Consider the following 20,284-nt stretch of genomic DNA (forward strand, 5'->3'; position numbering starts at 1 on the left):
ATTCTTTGTTCCTTCTTAGAATCATAAGAATTGTTAGGGTTGGAAGGGACCTCAAGGATCATCCAGTTCCAACCTCCCTGCCATGGGCAGGGATACCTCACACTACAGCAGGTTGCTCACAGCCACATCCAGCCTGGCCTTCAAAACCTCCAGGGATGAGGCTTCCACCACCTCCCAGGGCAATCTGTGCCAGTCTCTCACCACCCTCATGGGGAAGAACTTCTTCCTAACATCCAATCTGAATCTCCCCATTTCTATTTTTTTTTCCATTGCCCCCAGTCCTATCACTACCTGATACCCTAAAAATGTCCCTCCCCAGCCTTCCTGTAGCCCCCTTCATGTACTGGAAGGCCACAATAAGGTCACCTGGGAGCCTTCTCTTCTCCAGACTAAGCAGCCCCAACTCCTTCAGTCTGTTCTCATAGGAGAGCATCTCCAGCCCTCTGATCCTCCTTGTCACTCTTCTCTGGACACCTTCCAGCACCTCCAGATCCTTCCTGTAATAGGGGCTCCAGAATTGGACACAGCACTCCAGGTGGGGTTTTAATTTGCAGCAGTTTTGTATTTGAGCAGATCTTCAGTTTTGCATGAGGTATGGCAGAAGGGGTCTGTTTACTCTCTTAAATACTGATAGAGATGGTGCATGCAAAATTCCTGTAGTCTCAAAGTGTGGTTTTGAGGAATATCATCTTGTTTTGCTGTTTTAACCAGTACACCAGCTCAGCGTGGTAGTTTTATAGCTAGTAAGAAGTGTTTAGCTGGTGGAGGCAAAAATCTCATAGACCTTTGAATGTATCATGTTGAAGAAATGTGATGAATTATGGAGGATAATAATAATAAAATCAGGAATATTAGAAGAAATCTTCTGAATGATCTACTCACATTCTTCAGTTGGAATTTTCATGTAACTGATTTGTCCTTAGGTTTAAGCTTTTTTGTTGTTGTTTGTTTGGCCATTGGAATGTGTTGCCCAGGGAGGTGGTGGAGTCACCATCACTGGAGTTGTTTGAGGAGACTTGATGGGGTGCTTGGTGCCATGGTTGAGTTGATTAGATGGTGTTGGATGATGGGTTGGACACGATCTCGAAGGTCTTTTCCAACTTGGATTATTCTATTCTATTCTATTCTATTCTATTCTATTCTATTCTATTCTATTCTATTCTATTCTATTCTATTCTATTCTATTCTATTCTATTCTATTCTATTCTATTCTATTCTATTCTATTCTATTCTATTCTATTCTATTCTATTCTATGATGTTGTAAGTTTATCTCTGTTTTTTTTTTTTTGCCAGGCTTTGATTTGGTTTTGACAAAGGATTTCCTTCTTTTCTGGATAGGCAAAAGTGAGTGGAATATCTGACACTTTGGACTTGCACCAAAAAAATACCCCACAACCCCAAACCAACCTTGCAGAGATTTCTTGATGCTCTTTAATGCTGGGAAGTTATTCTAGGCCTCTGCAAATGTATGAATTTTCCAATAACATGGCAGAGTGAGTTTGACCTTGGCTGGATGCCTGGTGCCCACCAAAGCTGCTGTATCACCCTTCCTCCTCAACTGGACAGGGGAGAGACAGTAGAATGAAAGGCTTGTGGGACAGGATAAGGACAGGGAGATCACTTACCAGTTACCTTCACAGGCAATATAGACCTGACTCAGGGAAATGAATTTATTACCAGTCAAATTAGAACAGGATAAAGAGAAATAAACCCGAATCTTAAAACAGCTTCCCCTCATCCTTCCCTTCTTCCCAGGCTCTGCTTCACTCCCCATTTCACTATGTCTTTCCCTGAGCAGTTTAGGGGAACAAGGAATAGGAGCTGGGGTCAGGTGACCACGTCTCTGCCACTCCTCTCTCTACACACCCTTGTCCTGCTCCAGCGTGGGGCCTTTCCCATGGGAGAGAGTCCTCCAGGAGCTCCAATGTGAGTTCTTCCCCATGAACTGCTCCTGCGTGGGTGTCTTCCACGCGGTGCTGTCCTTCTGACTGGATCTTGAGTGTGACTTCCTTAGTTCTCCAGAGTGGGTAGTTGAGTTTGAAGGGCCATCTCTAGGCTAGGATGGTCTCATTTTATTGTCTTCCTTACTCTGGTGGGTTCTGACACTGGATTTTGTTAGCCTAGGGCTGCACAGTTGCACAAGAGGCGTTTCAGTCACATGGAGTCTTCAAGTATTAGTGATTTTAATATGTTTTGTAAATAGACCTTTGACTATCGAGGATACATTTTTGTATTTACTGAAAATTTGAAAATCTGTCCCTGTTTTTGTTTCTACTTTTCATCTGTTACCATTCACTGATTTTTTTTGACTAGGAACTCTTCAGAGGAAAAGGAGGAATCCAGTAACGGCAATGTATTCCCTTTGCAGGATTTATGAACGCATCATCGATCCCCCAGAAACTAATTTGACACCTGAAAGCAATTTATGGCTTGGACAGAGGAACAGGAAACATGGCTTCTTTAAGGTAAGCAGATCTGAAATGCCACACAAAGGAAGAAATTAATAAACAATCAAGAAGATAGTTCTCATTAGTTGCCTTACACTGCTGGTACCTGGTCTGTGAATTTCAGTAGATACTGTGGACTTAGGATTCCAGGCAGGTCCCATGCTTAGAGAAAAGGGTCTCTTCCTGCAAGATAGAGTATCCTGGTCACTGACTGCAGTGCAGTCTTTGGGAGTTTTGTTTGATTGCCTTCCTTTACGTTTCACCTACCTGCTGTGCTCTGCCTTGCCACTGCTGGGGACAGAATGAGTCTCTGCAGACGGTGGTGGAGTCTGTTCCTGGCTTTCATCCTCAAACCTTCTCAAAGCAACAGCTTTGCTGTGGTCTCCTGGCCAGACAGTGATGGTCTTACTCACTCTGGGGAGCCATTTCCTCTTTGATTTCATATGTAGAATGCCCTTAGCCTTCTGCTGTTTGCCTTGGGTGACTCTTCTTGTTTGCTCCTGTCAGCACTGACTTCCAGAGCAGAGGTCTTCTGGCTTGCGATCCTTCCAGCTTTGGCAACAGCTGGCTGTTGTATGCAGTGCATTTGCCTTACTGCAAGCCAGTGAATATTTCTGTTCCTGGAGTACCTTCCTTTCTTTCTGTTTTCACCAGCTAAGTGTGTCACTGAGTTTCTCCACAGAAAGTGAATGATGGGTCACTGAGTTTTGTTAATGAGCTTCTTTGACTTTTGGAGCTTCTATTGCTTCCAAGCTGCCTGGGCTGAAAGGCTGGCTAGCTGGAAGGACTCTGGCTGCTCCTGCCTTCTAGCTGGGAAACCTGTCTTTTTCCATTCATGAGGCTCCCTAAGACAACAGCATTGTTTAGGACAGTGTGGGACTGAGGAACTTTTCAGAGGAAAGAGAATTCAATTAATAGCAATATATTTCAAATTCAATTAATGGCAATATATTACCAAAATGGCCAGGGCCCAAGAAATTACCTACACCAAGAAAAGCCCTCTCCAGTGAGTTTCCCTTCAGCTATTTTTGGCCCCTGCTGAGGCTGTATGAGTTTCTGGTTGAGGCTGAATTTCTGAACCGACTGGCCAACAAAATGCACCAGCAGACTGCCCCCTCCACCTGAAAATGAATTCTTTTACTTTGTAAGCAGGCTACAGAAAAGTTTTCTGATATTTCCTCAAGTTTTGGATAGTAAGCTGCGGCCCAAGTGTTAGTAGTGCAGTGCTAGGCCAATCTGCCTGCCCTCGATACTGGCATGGATTTGTCTCCAAGGTGATTTACCACCCACTCCCTTTCCCTTTTGCCTTATGAACTGAGAGCTTCCATTTTACAAATTGCTGTTTTTTTCCCGAGGACCTCTCCTCAAAGTGCCCAGATTTCAACCAGCTAGGATGATTTATTAGATGCAGAAATGATTTAAGCCCAGCAACCACCAATGTTAATTGTGAAACACAGGTAAAAGCAAACTTGCCACTGAAGCGATGGTCCGAGGGTTGCTCTGAACCTAGAGTGGGTTTCATCCTGCAGCAGCTGAGCTGTCACTGTGAAGTGAAATTGATAGCATCGTTTCATTCTACAGCTGCTGGGTTTTTACCTCAGCTGCTTCCCATAATTCCACAGATGGTAAACATATGTTTATAGCTACGGAGGAGAAAAAGAAGTTCTATCCGAGTCGCCCATCTTAAAGTCGTCTTTTATGCAGGCAGGCAGAGCCTTGGAACTCTGGGATATTATAGGACTGTAAATTAATATTTCTCTGCATTAACACTTTGGAAACAGCAGGGTAGCTAATGATATGCTAATGAGCTGACAGTTTTTATTGATCATAATGAAAGCCGACAAATGCCTTACTTTGCTTTATGCGTGCTTGAATATTTCACTAACTTTCTCCAGGGCAGAAATGTAATTGGTTGTATTTTTTTAATCCTGCTTGAGAGTTTCAAAAATCTCACATTTTGACGTTACTCATTGCCAAAACTTGGTATTTTGCCAGTTTGGAAAGAGTGCACATCTCTGTCCATATATTTACATGCTCAGCAGGACCTCCTTTTCTCTTTTTTTTTTTTACCAGAGCAATTTGTTTCACTGTTTTAGTGTATATTAAAACCCCCCAAAATCTATTTTCCTTAATGTAAACAGAGATCTACAGGGAAATAAGAGCCTTAAAAAAGATTTAGCATTTGTGTGTGTGTGTTGGAGCCACGATAATGTGTGTAACAAGAAAGCACTGGATATTGTTTGGGGGTATCATCTTCGTCCTTCCAAGAATGTTCTTACTTTAAATAAAGTTAATGAATCGTTGTGTCTCTCCCTTAAATGTACAGCATTAAAGCACAGTCTCAGCCATATCCTCATGTGTGTTTTAGATCTTCAGTGTGTCAGAAGAGGAAGGGGAGGATGTGATATTCATAAGTCACTGTGGCCAGTTGCTGTTTTTCTTATTTATGCTTTTGTTCCCCGTCCTTTCTCACGGCGATTATTCCACAAACAGCCCTGCTGTGTCTGTGGCCTTCCTGGGAAATGAAGTGCTCCATGGCATAATCAAGGGGATTGAAAGTCTCACCTCTTACAGCTAGGATCTCTTCCTACTTGTATCTTGTCTGCTAAGACCAAACATTTGGATTTCAGACAAGACAGAATGATTTTAGCACAGCAGTGGTGGGAGGAAATGTGGAGCAGACTTAAGATAGCTTTGTCTATTTGCTTTGAAGGGTATCTCAGCAATTGCTTCCTTCAAAAAGAAACCCTTCAGGTTTCTTTGTGTGGCCCTAAAGCCAGTATTTCTTTTAGGGCTAGAGAATACCATTACAATCAGATTAGGAAACCAAAGTAAATGCAACTGAAAGGAGGAAGAGAGTGATACCAGTCATCCAGACAATCCTTACTCTAAGAGGAGCCTGATTGCTGTCAGGATCAGAATTATCTGCAAAATTCATTTCATCATGGAGAGAACCCTTCCCCCAAAGGCTCCCTCCAAAGAGCTGCTGCAGAAATGAGCTTATTAATACGCTGCTGACTAGGTGATTCCTCTTGAAAGATGGTAATTTTTGTATCTGCTGTAGCAGGCTCTATTGATCCTGCTGCTGTGTCTGGGGATTGTACAGGAGGTGCTTGAGAAGAATGTTGATATTCTTACTGCACAGCATTGCACGTATGCTTGAGCCTCTGTAATCATTTTAGTCCTGGAGTTGGACAGACTGAGGCAAGGTAAATGTGGTCCCAAGAGCATCTGCTGAGGTGCCTGATGTGGGGGGTGTGTACCCTGCCTTGAGGAGCACAGTGCTGGGCTAGTGGTGTTGGCGTGGCCTTGCCTAGGCACGGGGTTTGGGGCACGTCTGCTGGTGCTGCTGTGTGGAGCCTTTCCCCAGCCCTGGCCCGTGCAGCTTGCACTGCTGTGTGGCACACGTTAGCTCTGTGGGAGAAGGAGGTTTTGAAGGGGGTGAAACTCAATGGAGGAGATGAAAATGAAGCAGGGAGCTTGTGGAATATCTGAGCCTTTTCACAGAATGTGGGAGGAGTCCTCTGAGAGGGAAGAGAAATGCAATAAGCAGAGCAGAGCTTTTGTATTGCATTCTCATGGGATGGACTTGGTATTTAGTGCTGCAGGCCTGGATTTAATCTTGGAGTTGGTAATCTACCTGCACAGATGAAGGCTCTTCAAGCTAGTGAGCTCTGCTGAACTGAAGCTTCAGCTGTAATTAGCCACATGCTTTAATGATAACATGAAGGTGGTGTCTGCTTGGGAAAGGAAAAACTGGGAAGGCTTTGAGCACTGACACCTCCCTGTCGAGGCCAGACGCTGATGGACCAGTGACTGAAGAACTCCAACCCATTCTGATGTGATCCAGGGCCCTGGACTTACCGAGGGATCTGTGCATTCCTAATTCTCCCTCTGGCTGTGAATTTAGCGAGCTCTTGGCAACTTAGACTTCATGCTGAAGGAGGAATAGTCCAAGCTTGTTCACGTGTGATACAATAATTATGGCTGTAATAAGTGTTTGCCCATAATGAAGACTTTCTATTAAAAAGATACATCAACAAAATTTCTGCTCTTTGAAGGTTTGCTTCTATATTTGATTGTATTAATTCTGTTTCAGAGGGTTTGTGGACTTACAAGGCATCTATTTTGGTGAATTGAAGTTCACACATTTTTCCATGGTAACATGCTTTCATGTAGCCAGAAGTTAAGAGGAAAAAAAAAATAGCTGTGTTTTCTCTTAGGGGAGCATTTAAATAATAGAATCATAGAATTGTTAGGGTTGGAAGGGACCTCAAGGATCATCTAGTCCCAACCCCCCTGCTTTGGGCAGGGACACCTCACACTAGAATGCAAAAGACAGTTGAGTGGTGGGTCTCTGATGCAACACAGCAAGCATATTTGAAGTTCAGTGTCCACTTCTGGGGGAAAAATAAATAGAAAAGGGAAAATATCCTATCTCTCTAGATGATGTCTTGTTAGCTGTGCAATATGATCTGGAGGAACTTTGTAATCTCATTTACTCTTGGTTGAGCTTTTCACTGGAGAGGCTTAAGCACTGAAATGTATTTTTGTGCCTCACCTAATTTCTCGCTGCTGGCAGAAAGGATGTAAAATGGCTTTCAGGATGTTCCATTTCCAGTGACAGTATTGCTTCTCATTATTGTGATGGCTTTATTATTCTCCTAGATGAAAAGGTTAATAAATGTATGTACTGCAAGAAAGACTGTGTGATCTGGTTATGTCTATTAATATTTTCACTTAATATTTGATCATGAAGCAGTAAGCAGGAAGCCATGCTTGCTGATTACCTTCTGCTGGTTTAGAAAATGAACACATAAATGTTAAATGCTACTGTACTTGCCAGGCTTCAGGGGCTATCTCAGGACTATATTTTATTCATGGATGAGGCTCAACTCTTTGAGCGAGGGAGGGTGTCCTAAGTCTGCAGCATTCACTCTGTTGCAACTGGGTTGAAAAGTGGAACACAGTCTTACAAAGCAGGGGTTTAATTAGATAATCACTGCTGTGATTATAAATTTCCTTTCAAATTAAATACATTTTTCTGTGTCTGGGAACAAGCAGAGCCATATCACAACATCTGATTAACAGCCAGGGAAAGTGCAAAGAGTGGCACTAGAAGTCCCTTGCTTTCCCTTGCTCCTCTCCCTTAGTGACCACAGCATTATTCAAAGGAGTGGATCTTGTGGAGCCAGTATGTTACACAGTCAGAGATGGAGCAAGAGCTTTGTACTGGGCTGAAGAGATCTAGAGACAAGCTTCAGTTTTTTCTAGGCTGTTTGAAGGTTCTAGGGTTCTACAGGACCCAGGTGTGCAGGGATGTTGGGCAGCCTTTCGTGTCTGCTCCTTCTTTCGTGTCTGCCATGGGTTACTTGTTTAGGTGGGTTGGATTGGTTGAAGGGTTGGACGCCATGATCTTGAAGGTCTCTTCCAACCTGGTTTATTCTATTCCATTCTATTTTTATTCTATTCTGGCAGGGATATCCCTGCAAGACAAAGACAACAGGAGATGCAGCTGGCACTGGACCTTTGGTCCTTAGTCTCTCCTGTCCTGCCTGGTTTGATTTCTTGGCCTCATACAACCTGCACTAGCTGGCTCTGACCTCGGAGTCCTGATTTCTGCCAATCCTGCACAGGGGATCTTTCCATCTGTCAGGGTTAGAGAGAGGATTTAATTCAAACTGATGGCACGATTACACAAGCTGCCTGTTGAGATACAAAGCTAGCAAGGCTAAACTGAACCAAACAACTGAAGTGCAGGCTCTTACTTACCTCTTGCACTATGTGCTTCTCTTTTCAGAAGGTTTGATTTCCCAGCCTTGTTTGGCTGCATCACTAAAGAGCATTGCTGTGTTGTCTTTTGGAAAAGCATGTCATGGGCTCGAATGATGCGTATTATTTCCCTGCCTTTTTTTTTACCACTCTCATTCTATTCTAAGATGCTTAAGCAGCTTATGTTTGGTGATTCCAAAAAGACAAAGCAGTATTATTTCTGTGCTTTATGAAAATTAATATCCAGACAGACAGGAGAACAGGAGGAGTTCTCTTTTGTCCAGATACAGCCTTCCTCCTGACGAGAGTGAGCTGGTCAGGTTGGTTGGGGTTTTTTTGGTACCCACTTCAGAAGTGACTTGTGAAGCAGCACATTCAGGTCTGAGTGAATGCTTTGCAATCTGTATTACCAGATTTCTCTTCTCTTACAAAGGGTGTTATTCAAGATGTGAAAGTCATCTTCATCCCTAATGGATACATAACGCAGTGTCCTAATCTGAATCGCAGTAAGTAGCAATTTCTTTATCCTCTATTTTACACTTTTGGGTTTTTTTTTTTTTTTCCTTCATAAAAATCACTTGGTTTTAAAAAAGAATATTTTCAGGCTTGTCAGTTTTGCATGTGCTGGCTTCCAGAAGGCAGTAATTCTGTGCACACAAGAGAGCATTTTATGTTCAGACAAACCGAATCTGATGTACTGTGGCTTATTTATGGGTTATTGTGTCTCTCCTTCTCTTCTTTCCAATGTCTTCTTCCTGTTCCTTTATTGAGCGTGCCCGACCTGCAGTGATTTCTTAAGTCTGGTGCAAGGAATCATGGATTTGCAAGAACTCCTGGCCAAAATGACTGCAAAAGTAGGTACCTAAGCTTCTTTGTCAGTTGTCCATTTCCTTCTGGGCTAAGACCAACATGGAAGTATTTTCATGGTAGGGCCATTTTTTTGCTCCATCTGCCAGTAGCTCTCTCTGCAGTAGACTTATTGGTGCAGCTTCATGGATGTGACTTAAGCCTTACACAGTTTCTGTTGTCTGCCTTTATTATTTGCAAGATTGTCACAAAATGCCCAGGGTCTAATTTTTTTTCTAAGAAGCCTTAGCATGATTTCCCTTCTCATGCTGAGGGATAAATGCAGAAGCAAAGGAGTGAAATCCCTCAACAATGTCCTCACCCTGTGATGCTGTCAGGGCATGTGTGTCTGCCTGTGGGAAGTCCTGAGAAGTCTTCAGGACTGGTGTGGTCTCCTTCCTGCAAACTGAAATGAATGAGAGCCTGTAGGCCCTAGGGGGATTTTGGGATTCTTCTTTTGGGTCTGCTTCCCATAGTACCACAGTGTGTTAACTAAGACTATGGTGAAGTTTTGGGGTAAGAAGTTATGTTTTAGAGGTGACTGAACCTCTGTTGTGTGTTAAAGGGCAAACTGTGAGCACTTTTTGAGGTTCATGGTGGAGAACCATCTGGTTTGTGGTAAAAGGCAATTAATTGTCTCATCTGGAACAGCACTTAGGTGCTAATTACTTACAGAGTGAAGTGTAACTGCAACCAACCTGTGGGTGCCTTTAATCTCAATGTAGTTACTGAAGAGGAATTTCAACAAGATTGGCATAGTGGCTACTAGCATAAAAGCCTTCTACTGCTCTCTACTGCCTTTAGGTGTTCTTTTCCTTCCTAAAGGGGAAGAGGAAACTTTGTTTTTAGTCACTGTGCACATTATTCCCACAATCCACTTACTCAGCTGATATGCTTTGGACAGGCTGACTCTGAATGCGAGATGTGAAGCTTTCAGTTCAGTTTGCTGCTTGCTCTCTTGAAAGAGAGGCAATTATTCTGAGCCCTGCTGGTGGTATGAGCAAGTCCCAATTATGCACTGTGCTGGGTAACTTGCTTTCTCTGCTGTTAATTATATTTTTGCTTGCAAGTAGTTTATGAGGGGAAGCAAATAACTCAGTATTTGTGCTGCAAAGACCCTGTGCTTCCATAAAGTGGTGCTGGGATAATCTTTCATTGCTTGTTTCTTTTCTGTTCTAGCAGTGCCCTGGCTGTTTGGTTGCAGTTGTTAGAGGAATAGTGTTGTCCAGGAAAAAATACATGCAGCAGGAAAGGAAGTTAGTTTGGTAGACAAATGCTGGTTAAAAATGGAGAGACTAGAGGGAAGCATTAGGCTTTGTCTCTGCCTTTTCAGTCCTAGCCACAATAGCCAAAAGTGGTATTAAAGCACTACAGGCTGGGGTCAGAGTGGCTGGAGAGCGGCCAGGCAGGAAGAGTCCTGGGGGTACTGCTTGATAGTAGGCTGAACATGAGCCAGCAGTGTGCCCAGGGGTCCAAGAAGGCCAATGGCATCCTGGCCTGTATCAGGAATAGTGTGGCCAGCAGGAGCAGGGAGGTCATTCTGTCCCTGTACTCAGCCCTGGTCAGGCCACACCTTGAGTCCTGTGTACAGTTCTGGGCTCCAGTTCTGGGCTCCTCAGTTTAGGAAAGATGTTGAGCTGCTGGAAGGTGTCCAGAGAAGGACAACAAAGATGGGGAGGGGTTTGGAGCACAGCCCTGTGAGGAGAGGCTGAGGGAGCTGGGGTTGTTTAGCCTGGAGAAGAGGAGGCTCAGGGGAGACCTTCTTGCTGTCTACAACTCCCTGAAGGGAGGTTGTAGCCAGGTGGAGGTTGGTCTCTTCTCCCAGGCAAGCAGCACCAGAACGAGAGGACACAGTCTCAAGCTGCACCAGGAGAGGTTTAGGCTGGAGGTGAGGAAGAAATTCTTAACAGAAAGAAGGATTACCCATTGGAATGTGCTGCCTAGGGAGGTGGTGGAGTCACCATCACTGGAGGTGTTTAGGAAGAAACTGGATGGGGTGCTTGGTTGCATGGTTTAGTTGATTAGATGGTGTTGCGTGATGGGTTGGACTCGATGATCTCAAAGGTCTCTTCCAACCTGGTCTGGTCTGGTCTGGTCTGGTCTATTCTATTCTATTCTATTCAATTCATCCAGGTATATCATATGGGGATGATGTATGGCAAGGCTTAGGAGGGCGATGCAGCTGCCTGCAGAGGTCCTGTTTAGCAGGGAGTATGTCAGAGCATGGTTTGCTACTGTAGCTAAGCAGTGAACCCCAACTTCTGGTCCTGCACCAAGAGTTGTGGACATAATGCTTTGCAAAAGTGGTTCCCATGGTTTGATGTCCTGTTGTTGCTTTTAGGCTCTGCTTATGTCTACAATTTCAGTGTCTTCCTCAGCTTGTGTTTGGTTACAGCTGTAATGCTGTATTACTGCAATGAGTAGAGCAGTGAATGTTGTTTGCAATGAGTGTGTACCTGCAGTTCATATAGAAACATTAATCTATGAAGACTCAGACCAAGGCTTGCCTGGGAAGAAGACATCAGACAGAGGCTTCAGGCTTTAGTGAGTTTGGTATCAGTGCAACTTAGGCAGTACGTAGGCAGGAGGAGAGAGGAGCCTCTTGCTTGGGCTTTGCCTTAGGGTCCCATGAGTCTAACACTGGCTCAGGATGGGACATGGGGGCTGTATAAAGGGCCCAGCAGAGCACTGTCTGTAGCAGATTGTCATGTAGTACTATGTACAGGAGCATTTGATCATGACCTCTCTCTAACAAGTTAACTGCTGTCATGTCCTCTTCCTACCCATGTCTTGCAAAGGCATAGCTTTTAGAGGTGAATAAATGCTGCTTTTATAGGGCTTTTTATTCTTGTTGTTATTTGAATTAATTCTGAATCTTCCCAGTATATATGTTTGATTGATTTAATCTTGTGTCCTTTGATAGCCAGACACCATAGATCAGGGTGTTAGAAATCTGTCCAAAATGTGAATTTGCTGCAGGAGGAGAGGATCACGTAGTATTTCAGCGTTCCCAACTGCCACGCTGGAATACTGTTAGCTCCTCTCTAAATATAATGGCTGAAATAATTCATGCAACTTTAATGCTCAGCTGCAATCAATCTGGGCATCTCCTGCATTTCTTTGAGTAGAGTATAATTTCTTTCTGGTAAAATATGGGCCCACACTAGAGTGTGCTTTGTATTCAGGTGTGCTCGTTACACGAGCTAGCATGCAAATGACAGAAGTTAACACGTTGACAATATTTATTCTCTTAGCATTTCCTTTTGGTTCTAGGGAATAATGTCTCGGAGTGACAAAGCACAATACCAAGTACCACTTTCAAATCTGGGTGTTTCCAAAGTCCTTCCCCTTTAAAAATCTGTATAGCCCATTTATATGGGAATCTTGATTGACAAACAAAACAACAGTAAAACCCAAACCAACCAACCAAAACCCAACAACAACCCCCCCCCCCCCCCACCCCTGAAACAACAAAAACCAAAATAAAACCCAAACAAAACAACCCAAAAAAAACCCCACCACAAATCCAAAACCAACAAATAAGCCAGGGGGGTTGTGGAGTCTCCCTCTGTGGAGGTTTTCAAGACCTGTCTGGATGTGTTCCTATGTGATCTGGTATAGGTGATCCTGCTCTGAGTTTAACTAAGGATCTCCAGGTAGAAGACACTGTACTGGTGTAGTGCTTTGAGAAAGACAGATTTTTGCCCTTCATGTGGCCAATGTCACATCATTTAGAGGGTCCAGTCAACTACTTTTAATTAATAGCAACGATTGATGGAGAAGAGGAGGCTCAGGGGTGACCTCATTGCCCTCTACAACTACCTGAAGGGTGGTTGTAGCCGGGAAGGGGTTGGTCTCTTCTCCCAGGCAACCAGCACCAGAACAAGGGGACACAGTCTTAAGCTGTGCCAGGGGAAGCTTAGACTCGAGGTGAGGAGAAAGTTCTTCACTGAGCGAGTCGTTCGTCATTGGAATGTGCTGCTCAGGGAGGTGGTGGAGTCCCCATGCCTGGAGGCGTTCAAGAGGGGATTGGATGTGGCACTTGGTGCCATGGTCTAGTCATGAGGTCTGTGTTGATAGGTTGGACTTGATGATCCTCGAAGTCTCTTCCAACCTTGGTGATACTGTGATACTGTGACTTTTGTTTAATGCCTGAGAGATGCTGCTGAAATTCATTGATAAGTTTGTAGGAGTGGAACATCTTCCTTATGAGGAGAGTCTGAGGGAGCTGGGGGGCTATTTAGTTTGGAGAGGAGGAGACTGAGGGGTAACTTCATTAATGTTTATAAAGATGTAAAGGGTGAGTGCCAAGAGGATGGAGCCAGGCTCTGCTCAGTGATGCCCAATGACAGCACAAGGGGCAGTGGTGGAAGTTGAGGCATAGGAAGTTCCATGGAAACATGAGAGAGAATTTTTTCACTATGAGGGTGACAAAACACTGGAACAGACTGCCCAAGGAGGTTGTGGAGTCTCCCTCTCTGGAGATATTCAACATCTGTCTGGATATGTTCCTGTGTGATGTGGTATAGGTGATCCTGCTGTGGCAGGGAGGTTGGACTGGATGAGCTTTCAAGGTCCCTTCCAGCCCCTAACATTCTGTGAAAAGAAATAAAGCAAAGCAAACCAAACCAAATCTCAACCATCCAAAACCAAACAACCCCCCCCAGCAAAATACAACCCCCTAAAAAAACCCAAACCAAAACCCAACAAAACCAAGATATGTAAATAAAGTAGGAATGTAAGACAAGTCAATCAATCACCCTCTTAACAAAACTGACTACAGTTTATGTACTGTAAATACAGTGACTAAATATAGTGACCTGAGAAAAGGTTTCTGCTGGAAACCAGCAGCTCAGGAAGAGGATGGTTTTGCCTCTAAGATGTGAAAAACCATTTTCAAGTCACCAAATCATTCTGCCTCTGGGGCAGATGAGTATCAGACCCCTGTTATCTGAGAATAACAACTTAAGAATTAAGGAGCTTTTATTCAGGGCTTTCTCTCATGAGGACTGCAGAGGAAAAAAAACACACCACCACCACAACACAGAAATGGGCCTAGTATATATTTTCTTTCTTCCCCTTAAATAATTTGCTCTTTTACTGGCAGGAATGAAAAAAAAGACATATTAAAATACTTTCATTGAAAGTGAATGGATTTTAGGGAATGGAGATGTATGAAATTCAGGTAAATGGCATTATATAAAAAATACTGTAGCACTCTGCATTCCTTTTTGGAATGAAATTTGCTACTCTTAACATGTAGCAACTTATAATGTAGGATAATGGCATCGTATTTATAGCAGAGTGGAGTAGGCATTCATCTTGTCTTGTGCCAGATTTAGGCAGCCTTGTTATTTGCAGTGGCTTTAGTGGGATGGCTTAAATGCACAGGACAAATGTGAATTAAAAGACCAGGAAAAACTCTTATCCAGATGGCACCAGGCTAATTTTTAGAGCAATGACAGTTCTGGGGCCTGAAGGAGGCACATATTTACTTCTAAACATGAAGTCTGTATATGTATTTATTTTTAGTATTAGGAAATGGGAAAGTCATCTCTTGGTGACTAGAGGTGATGGCACTGGGTACAGCATCTGCACAGCTGGGGCAGATCCTCTCTGGAGGATGTAAGATGGTGCTTTGAATTGAAGGGCAGGTCTGTGATAAAGCTTAGGGGAGGCTGATTCAAGAAGCCTTGTCCTTTGCTGCTACATGAATGAACATTGTTCCCTCTTCCTGCATAGTGTCATCATGAAACAGTGGCAGTTGCCACAGTGCACATGTGATATGTGGAGGAGATCCATCAGTTTGAACTTGATATCACATTTCAGTAACTGGAATTGAGGAGATAATGGGAAGAACAAGGAGTGTTATGAGCTAGCCACCAGCCCAGGGCTTACTCCAGGAAAGTGGCATCTCCATTTATCTGAGTCTGGGAATATTTGATAGGACAGTAAATTAAAATGCTTTCTTTCCCTCTAAATCTCCCTGAATGTTATATGGCTAAGATCTTCCTAAAAGTCAGAAAGTATTAGTCTGGGTGATGCTTAACACTGAAGAGATCACAGTATCACAGTATCACAGCATAACTTAGGTTGGAAAGGACCTCAAGGATCATCGAGTCCAACCTATCAACACAGACCCCATGACTAGACCATGGCACCAAGTGCCACGTCCAATCTCCTCTTGAACGCCTCCAGGGATGGTGACTCCACCACCTCCCTGGGCAACCCGTTCCAATGACGAATGACTCGCTCGGTGAAGAACTTCCTCCTCACCTCGAGTCTAAACCTCCCCCGGCGCAGCTTGAGACTGTGTCCCCTTGTTCTGGTGCTGGGTGCCTGGGAGAAGAGACCAACCCCTTCCTGGCTACAACCACCTTTCAGGTAGTTGTAGAGGGCAATGAGGTCACCCCTGAGCCTCCTCTTCTCCAGGCTAAACAATCCCAGCTCCCTCAGCCTCTCCTCATAGGGCTTGTGTTCAAGGCTGGGGCTGGGGCTGACTGGGAAAAGTCAGTCTGCTATCTTTATGCTCTTTAAATTTGTCATCAGGTTGATGAACAAATAAATAATAAAAAATAATTATAGTTTGTATACTTCAGGTAGTGCCTGGACATTTCTGAGGGGATCCTAGCGGAGTTTGTTACAGTACAACTGCAGGAGTCATGAAGCGTTGTCAGTTAGCATGAACAGAATCATAGAATGGTCTGGGTTGGAAGAGGCCTTCCAAGATCATCAAGTCCAACCCCTCTGCAGTAAGCAGGGATATCCTCAACTAGATCAGGTTGCCCAGAGCCCTGTTGAGCCTCACTTTCAACATCTCCAGGGATGGAGCCTCCACTCCAAAGTCCGAGGAGCAGGGTTAGTTTATGCTTGTGACATCCTGGTTTTCAAAGGCTGGAGTCCACTTGGTTCAGCTACAAATAGACTGCATTCTGATATTTGCCTGTTTTAAATCCATATGTTTGAGTTGCAGAAATCTCATCAAATTACTTTCCTTTATAGTTAAATTATGCAGAAACAAGACTGAGTCAGTTGGAAGACTGTCATTGTGAGAAGACTTGTCAAGTAAATGGATTGATCTATAGAGACAAAGACTCATGGGTTGAAGATGATCACTGCAGGAACTGCACATGCAAAGTAAGAATTTCTAAAGACTTTAAGGAATAGGACCTAATTACAATGTGAAAAAGGTACTTGAATACATAATGTGAGAATTGTGGGGTTTGTATGCATCTAGTGTTAGCATCAACAATAGGGAGGGAGATGCTAAAATAAATAGAACTTTGTCATTGCTGATGTGCAGCCTTCGTGAATAAAATCTGCTTGCCCTAGAGAATGCTTGTTTATTTGTTCTAATTATATCTGTGAGGACTTTGTGGTTTTGGGGTGAAAGTGTGGCACTGGCTGTGTTTGGTTTGGAATTGTTTTTGCTGCAGTGGGTTTGTCAAAAAGGGAACATTATCCTAATAGTATTCATGGATGCTTAGTTGCATCTTGCATGGGAGGAACGTGCAGATTGTATTTTCCGTGTTTATCACTCTGCAAAAGCAAGGAACAGAAGAGAATTAGTATGTAAATCTTGTCAGGCTGAAATGATTTGATAAATATCTGAAGAGAGCCTTTGTTTGCTCAAGAAAATAGAAAACTGATTGTTAAAAATCTCAGAGATGATTGGCACAGCCCGCAGAAAGTGGTGCTTGTGTTCTGCTAGAGATGGGCTTATGCTTTCCACTTCACGTGGTGCTTTGCTCAGGGGAAGTGGGGTAACCCCAGTAATGTGTATCAAAACAGATTGGTTCGCCTTCAGATGCATTTTGATTCAAGTTTGTGGTTGGATAGAATTAAACTGGTTACCCAAGGATGGTTTTGCAATTCATGATGCTGTTATTTGGGTTTCTGTGTACTGTATAAAATATTCACTAATTACAGCAGTTGTAGCTGAGTTCTGTCTTAAATCCTTTGCTTAGAGTGGAGTTGTGGAATGCCGAAGGATGTCCTGTCCCCCTCTTGAGTGTCCTCCTGATGCTCTCCCCGTGCATGTGGAAAGCCAGTGCTGCAAAATATGCAAGGGTGAGTACACCAGACAGACCTTTTAGTTTCACTCCCTTTAAGCAGAGTAAAACCTGTCTTTCCTAGGTCCTGGTAATTCAGGTAACTCCTGTTTGCACTCTGCACTCTGGCAAACCTGATTTAAGGAGAAGGAATAAACATGTGTTCCAATTTTTCACCTGTGGTCAGTGTAAAATGAATTACTCATCCACTTGCTAGGGGTTAGGAAGCCTTACATGGCTTCAGCATCAAGCATCAAACCTATGGTCTGAACTTTCTGTAGAGACAAGCAATAAACTGATGTTCTGTTTTTTTTACCTATCTATAATAGAATTTCAGACCCTTGGTTAATATTACTCTCTGGAGCCATAGTTTGGTGGAGTTAATTTTAAAATAAATTCATGAGGAGAATAAAAGGAAAAAGTCAATGTTGAGATCATTGTTATTGTCAGCTTTCAGATCCTCCTGGAAGTGAAAGTGACATTCTTAAAAGGAATATTCAATGTCTGTGCCATAGAAGTGTAGTACCAGGGACAAGGACAACTTCTATACAGAAATTGGAGCTGATTATTGATGCCAGTCTTACCTTCAGAATAGAATAGAATAAACCAGGTTGGAAGAGACCTTCGAGATCGTGTCCAACCCATCATCCAACACCACCTAATCAAATAACACATGGCACCAAGCACCCCATCAAGTCTCCCCCTAAACACCTCCAATGATGGCAACTCCACCACCTCCCTGGGCAGTCCACTGCAATGGGCAATCACTCTTTCTGTATAGAACTTCTTCCTAACATCCAACCTGAACCTCCCCTGGTGCAGCCTGAAACTGTGTCCTCTTGTTCTGGTACTGGCTGCCTGGGAGAAGAGACCAACCCCCACCTGGCTACAACCTCCCTTCAGGGAGTTGTAGAGAGCAAGAAGGTCTCCCCTGAGCCTCCTCTTCTCCAGGCTGAGCAACCCCAGCTCCTTCAGTCTTTCCTCATAGGGCTTGTATTCCAAACCCCTCACCAACTTTGTTGCTCTTCTCTGGACTCCATGCTGCCCTGTATTTTTTCCACCTCAAAATATTTTTGTTTGTAACATTGGGAGTCTAGAAATTTCTGTCATGGAACTGGATGCTTCTCTTGACGCTCCTTTGCTGACATGCCTGTACACAGAGCGGTCAACAACTGACACAAAGGAGTTGGGAGGCAGAAAATTGTAGATTCAACCTACATCCCCAGGAGTAAATTGTGCTCCTGTTCTTTGTAATGGGAAGATGAACAATGAAACTTGCCTTTTGTCAGTGATTGGCACAAACTTGACTTGTTATTCTGACAAGAACTCAACGTGTCAGTCAATGGGAAGAGATGTATGGAAGTTGATTGAAATTGATTGTAAATGCCAGCTCCTTGACAGAATGATGTGCTAGGGCCACAGTCAGTCACTTCTGGGTAGATAGCAGTAATTGCTGAGGCTTTCCAAAGAGCTGCACTGCAGGTGTTAATTTCTCCCTGCTTTTCCTATTTAGCTCTGATAGAATCATCAAGTTGTAATTTGCTGTCTCAAGGGATTACTGAATGGCTGGATTATTGAACAGCTTCCCGTTTTAGCCAAGGGTTAACGAACAAAGTAGTCCTAATGTCTGATATGTCAAGGGTTTTAAAAAGGAGGCGGTTCTGTTTTGATCCCTGCCATCTTCTGTTAGCCTTTCAACTAATATTTGACAAAAGCCTGTAATTTCATTTAAAATCTCTTCATGTTTTCCGAGTTGTGCATTAACTTGCTTTCCGCTCTGTCCATCCTTTTCGTTACAAGCAGTCGGGGCAGGAGAAGAGGCAGAAAGCAAAAAGACATTCTTCAGAAGCTAGATTCTGGGATTTTTAATTTAAACAAAGCTTCCTGAGCTGGAGTTTTCTCCTAAAGTGAGATCACAACCACTCAGGCATAAAAAGTAGGGCAGCTTTAGAAAAACTGGAGAAAACTGGGATACCAAAAGGAGAAAGCATTGTTGATGAAAACTCAGTTCTGATCAAAATCTTGCTTTTTCTTCAAGAAATGAGCAGTTTCAAGAGTTTTAAGTCCTTAAAAGCAAATATATATGTCTGAAAGTTTATGAAAGCTGATCTAGCAGTCATTTATATTTAAAGTTTGGGAATCAAACTAGCTGTGACAGTTGCTGCTGTGAAATACTCCTACTGATATCACCCATAGGGGTTACACACATATACCTGTAAATATTTGGTTGCCTTACCTTGGTAATCAGAAGAGAAATTGAGGTAAAACAGTTACTAGATAGTCTGGGATGCTTTTTGGGGAGATGAGTACTTGGAACACTTCCACTTTCAGGCTGGGGTCAGAGTGGCTGGAGAGTGGCCATGCAGAAAGGGACCTGGGGTTATTGGTTGATGGTAGGCTGAACATGAGCCAGCAGTGTGCCCAGGTGGCCAAGAAGGCCAATGGCATCCTGACCTCTATCAGGAATAGTGTGGCCAGCAAGAGCAGGGAAGTCATTCTGCCCTATACTCAGCCCTGGTCAGGCCACACCATGAGTCCTGTGTCCAGTTCTGGGCCCCTCAGTTTAGGAAAGATGTTGACTTGATGGAATGTGTCCAGAGTAGGGCAACAAAGTTGGTGAGGGGTTTGGAGCACAGCCCTATGAGGAGAGGCTGAGGGGGCTGGGTTGCTTAGCCTGGAGAAGAGGAGGCTCAGGGGGGACCTTATTGCTCTCTACAACTATCTGAAGGGAAGTTGTAGCCAGGTGGGGGTTGGTCTCCAACACCAGAACAAGAGGACACAGTCTGAGGCTACACCAGGGGAGGTTTAAGCTGGATGTTAGGGAGAAATTCTTCATAGAAAGAGAGATTAGCCATTGGAATGTGCTGCCCAGGGAGGTGGTGGAGTCACCACCCCTGGAGGTGTTTAAGAAGAGAGTGGATGAGGCACTTGGTTGCATGGTTTAGTTGATTAGATGGTGTTGGGTGATGGATTGGACTCGATCTCAAAGGTCTTTTCCAACCTGGTTAATTCTATTCTATTCTGTTCTGTTCTATTCACTGTACATGTGCCTTGACTCAGGAAACTTTGAAAGCTTTGCTCAGTTGCAACACATGATCATACCTTTTAGCTCTCTGCTCGGTGTCAGAGGTCAGGCAGATCAAGCAGAGCGCTGAGACACCACAAGA

The 20,284-nt window shown here is 43.7% G+C and overlaps 1 protein-coding gene across 1 annotated transcript in view; it reads left to right on the forward strand.

The window, feature by feature from the left end:
* NELL1 (neural EGFL like 1) overlaps positions 1 to 20,284 on the forward strand; it is a 360,979-nt gene that overhangs the window by 76,349 nt on the left and 264,346 nt on the right. Inside the window, 5 exon segments of the mRNA XM_068147804.1 lie at positions 2,370 to 2,466; positions 8,654 to 8,726; positions 8,992 to 9,074; positions 16,069 to 16,203; positions 17,034 to 17,136. Coding sequence (XP_068003905.1) covers positions 2,370 to 2,466; positions 8,654 to 8,726; positions 8,992 to 9,074; positions 16,069 to 16,203; positions 17,034 to 17,136 — 491 coding nt within the window.

Source organism: Melanerpes formicivorus, unplaced genomic scaffold, assembly GCF_026170545.1.
Source record: "Melanerpes formicivorus ecotype bairdi unplaced genomic scaffold, bMelFor1.0.p_v2 SCAF_16, whole genome shotgun sequence".
NCBI lineage: Eukaryota > Metazoa > Chordata > Aves > Piciformes > Picidae > Melanerpes > Melanerpes formicivorus.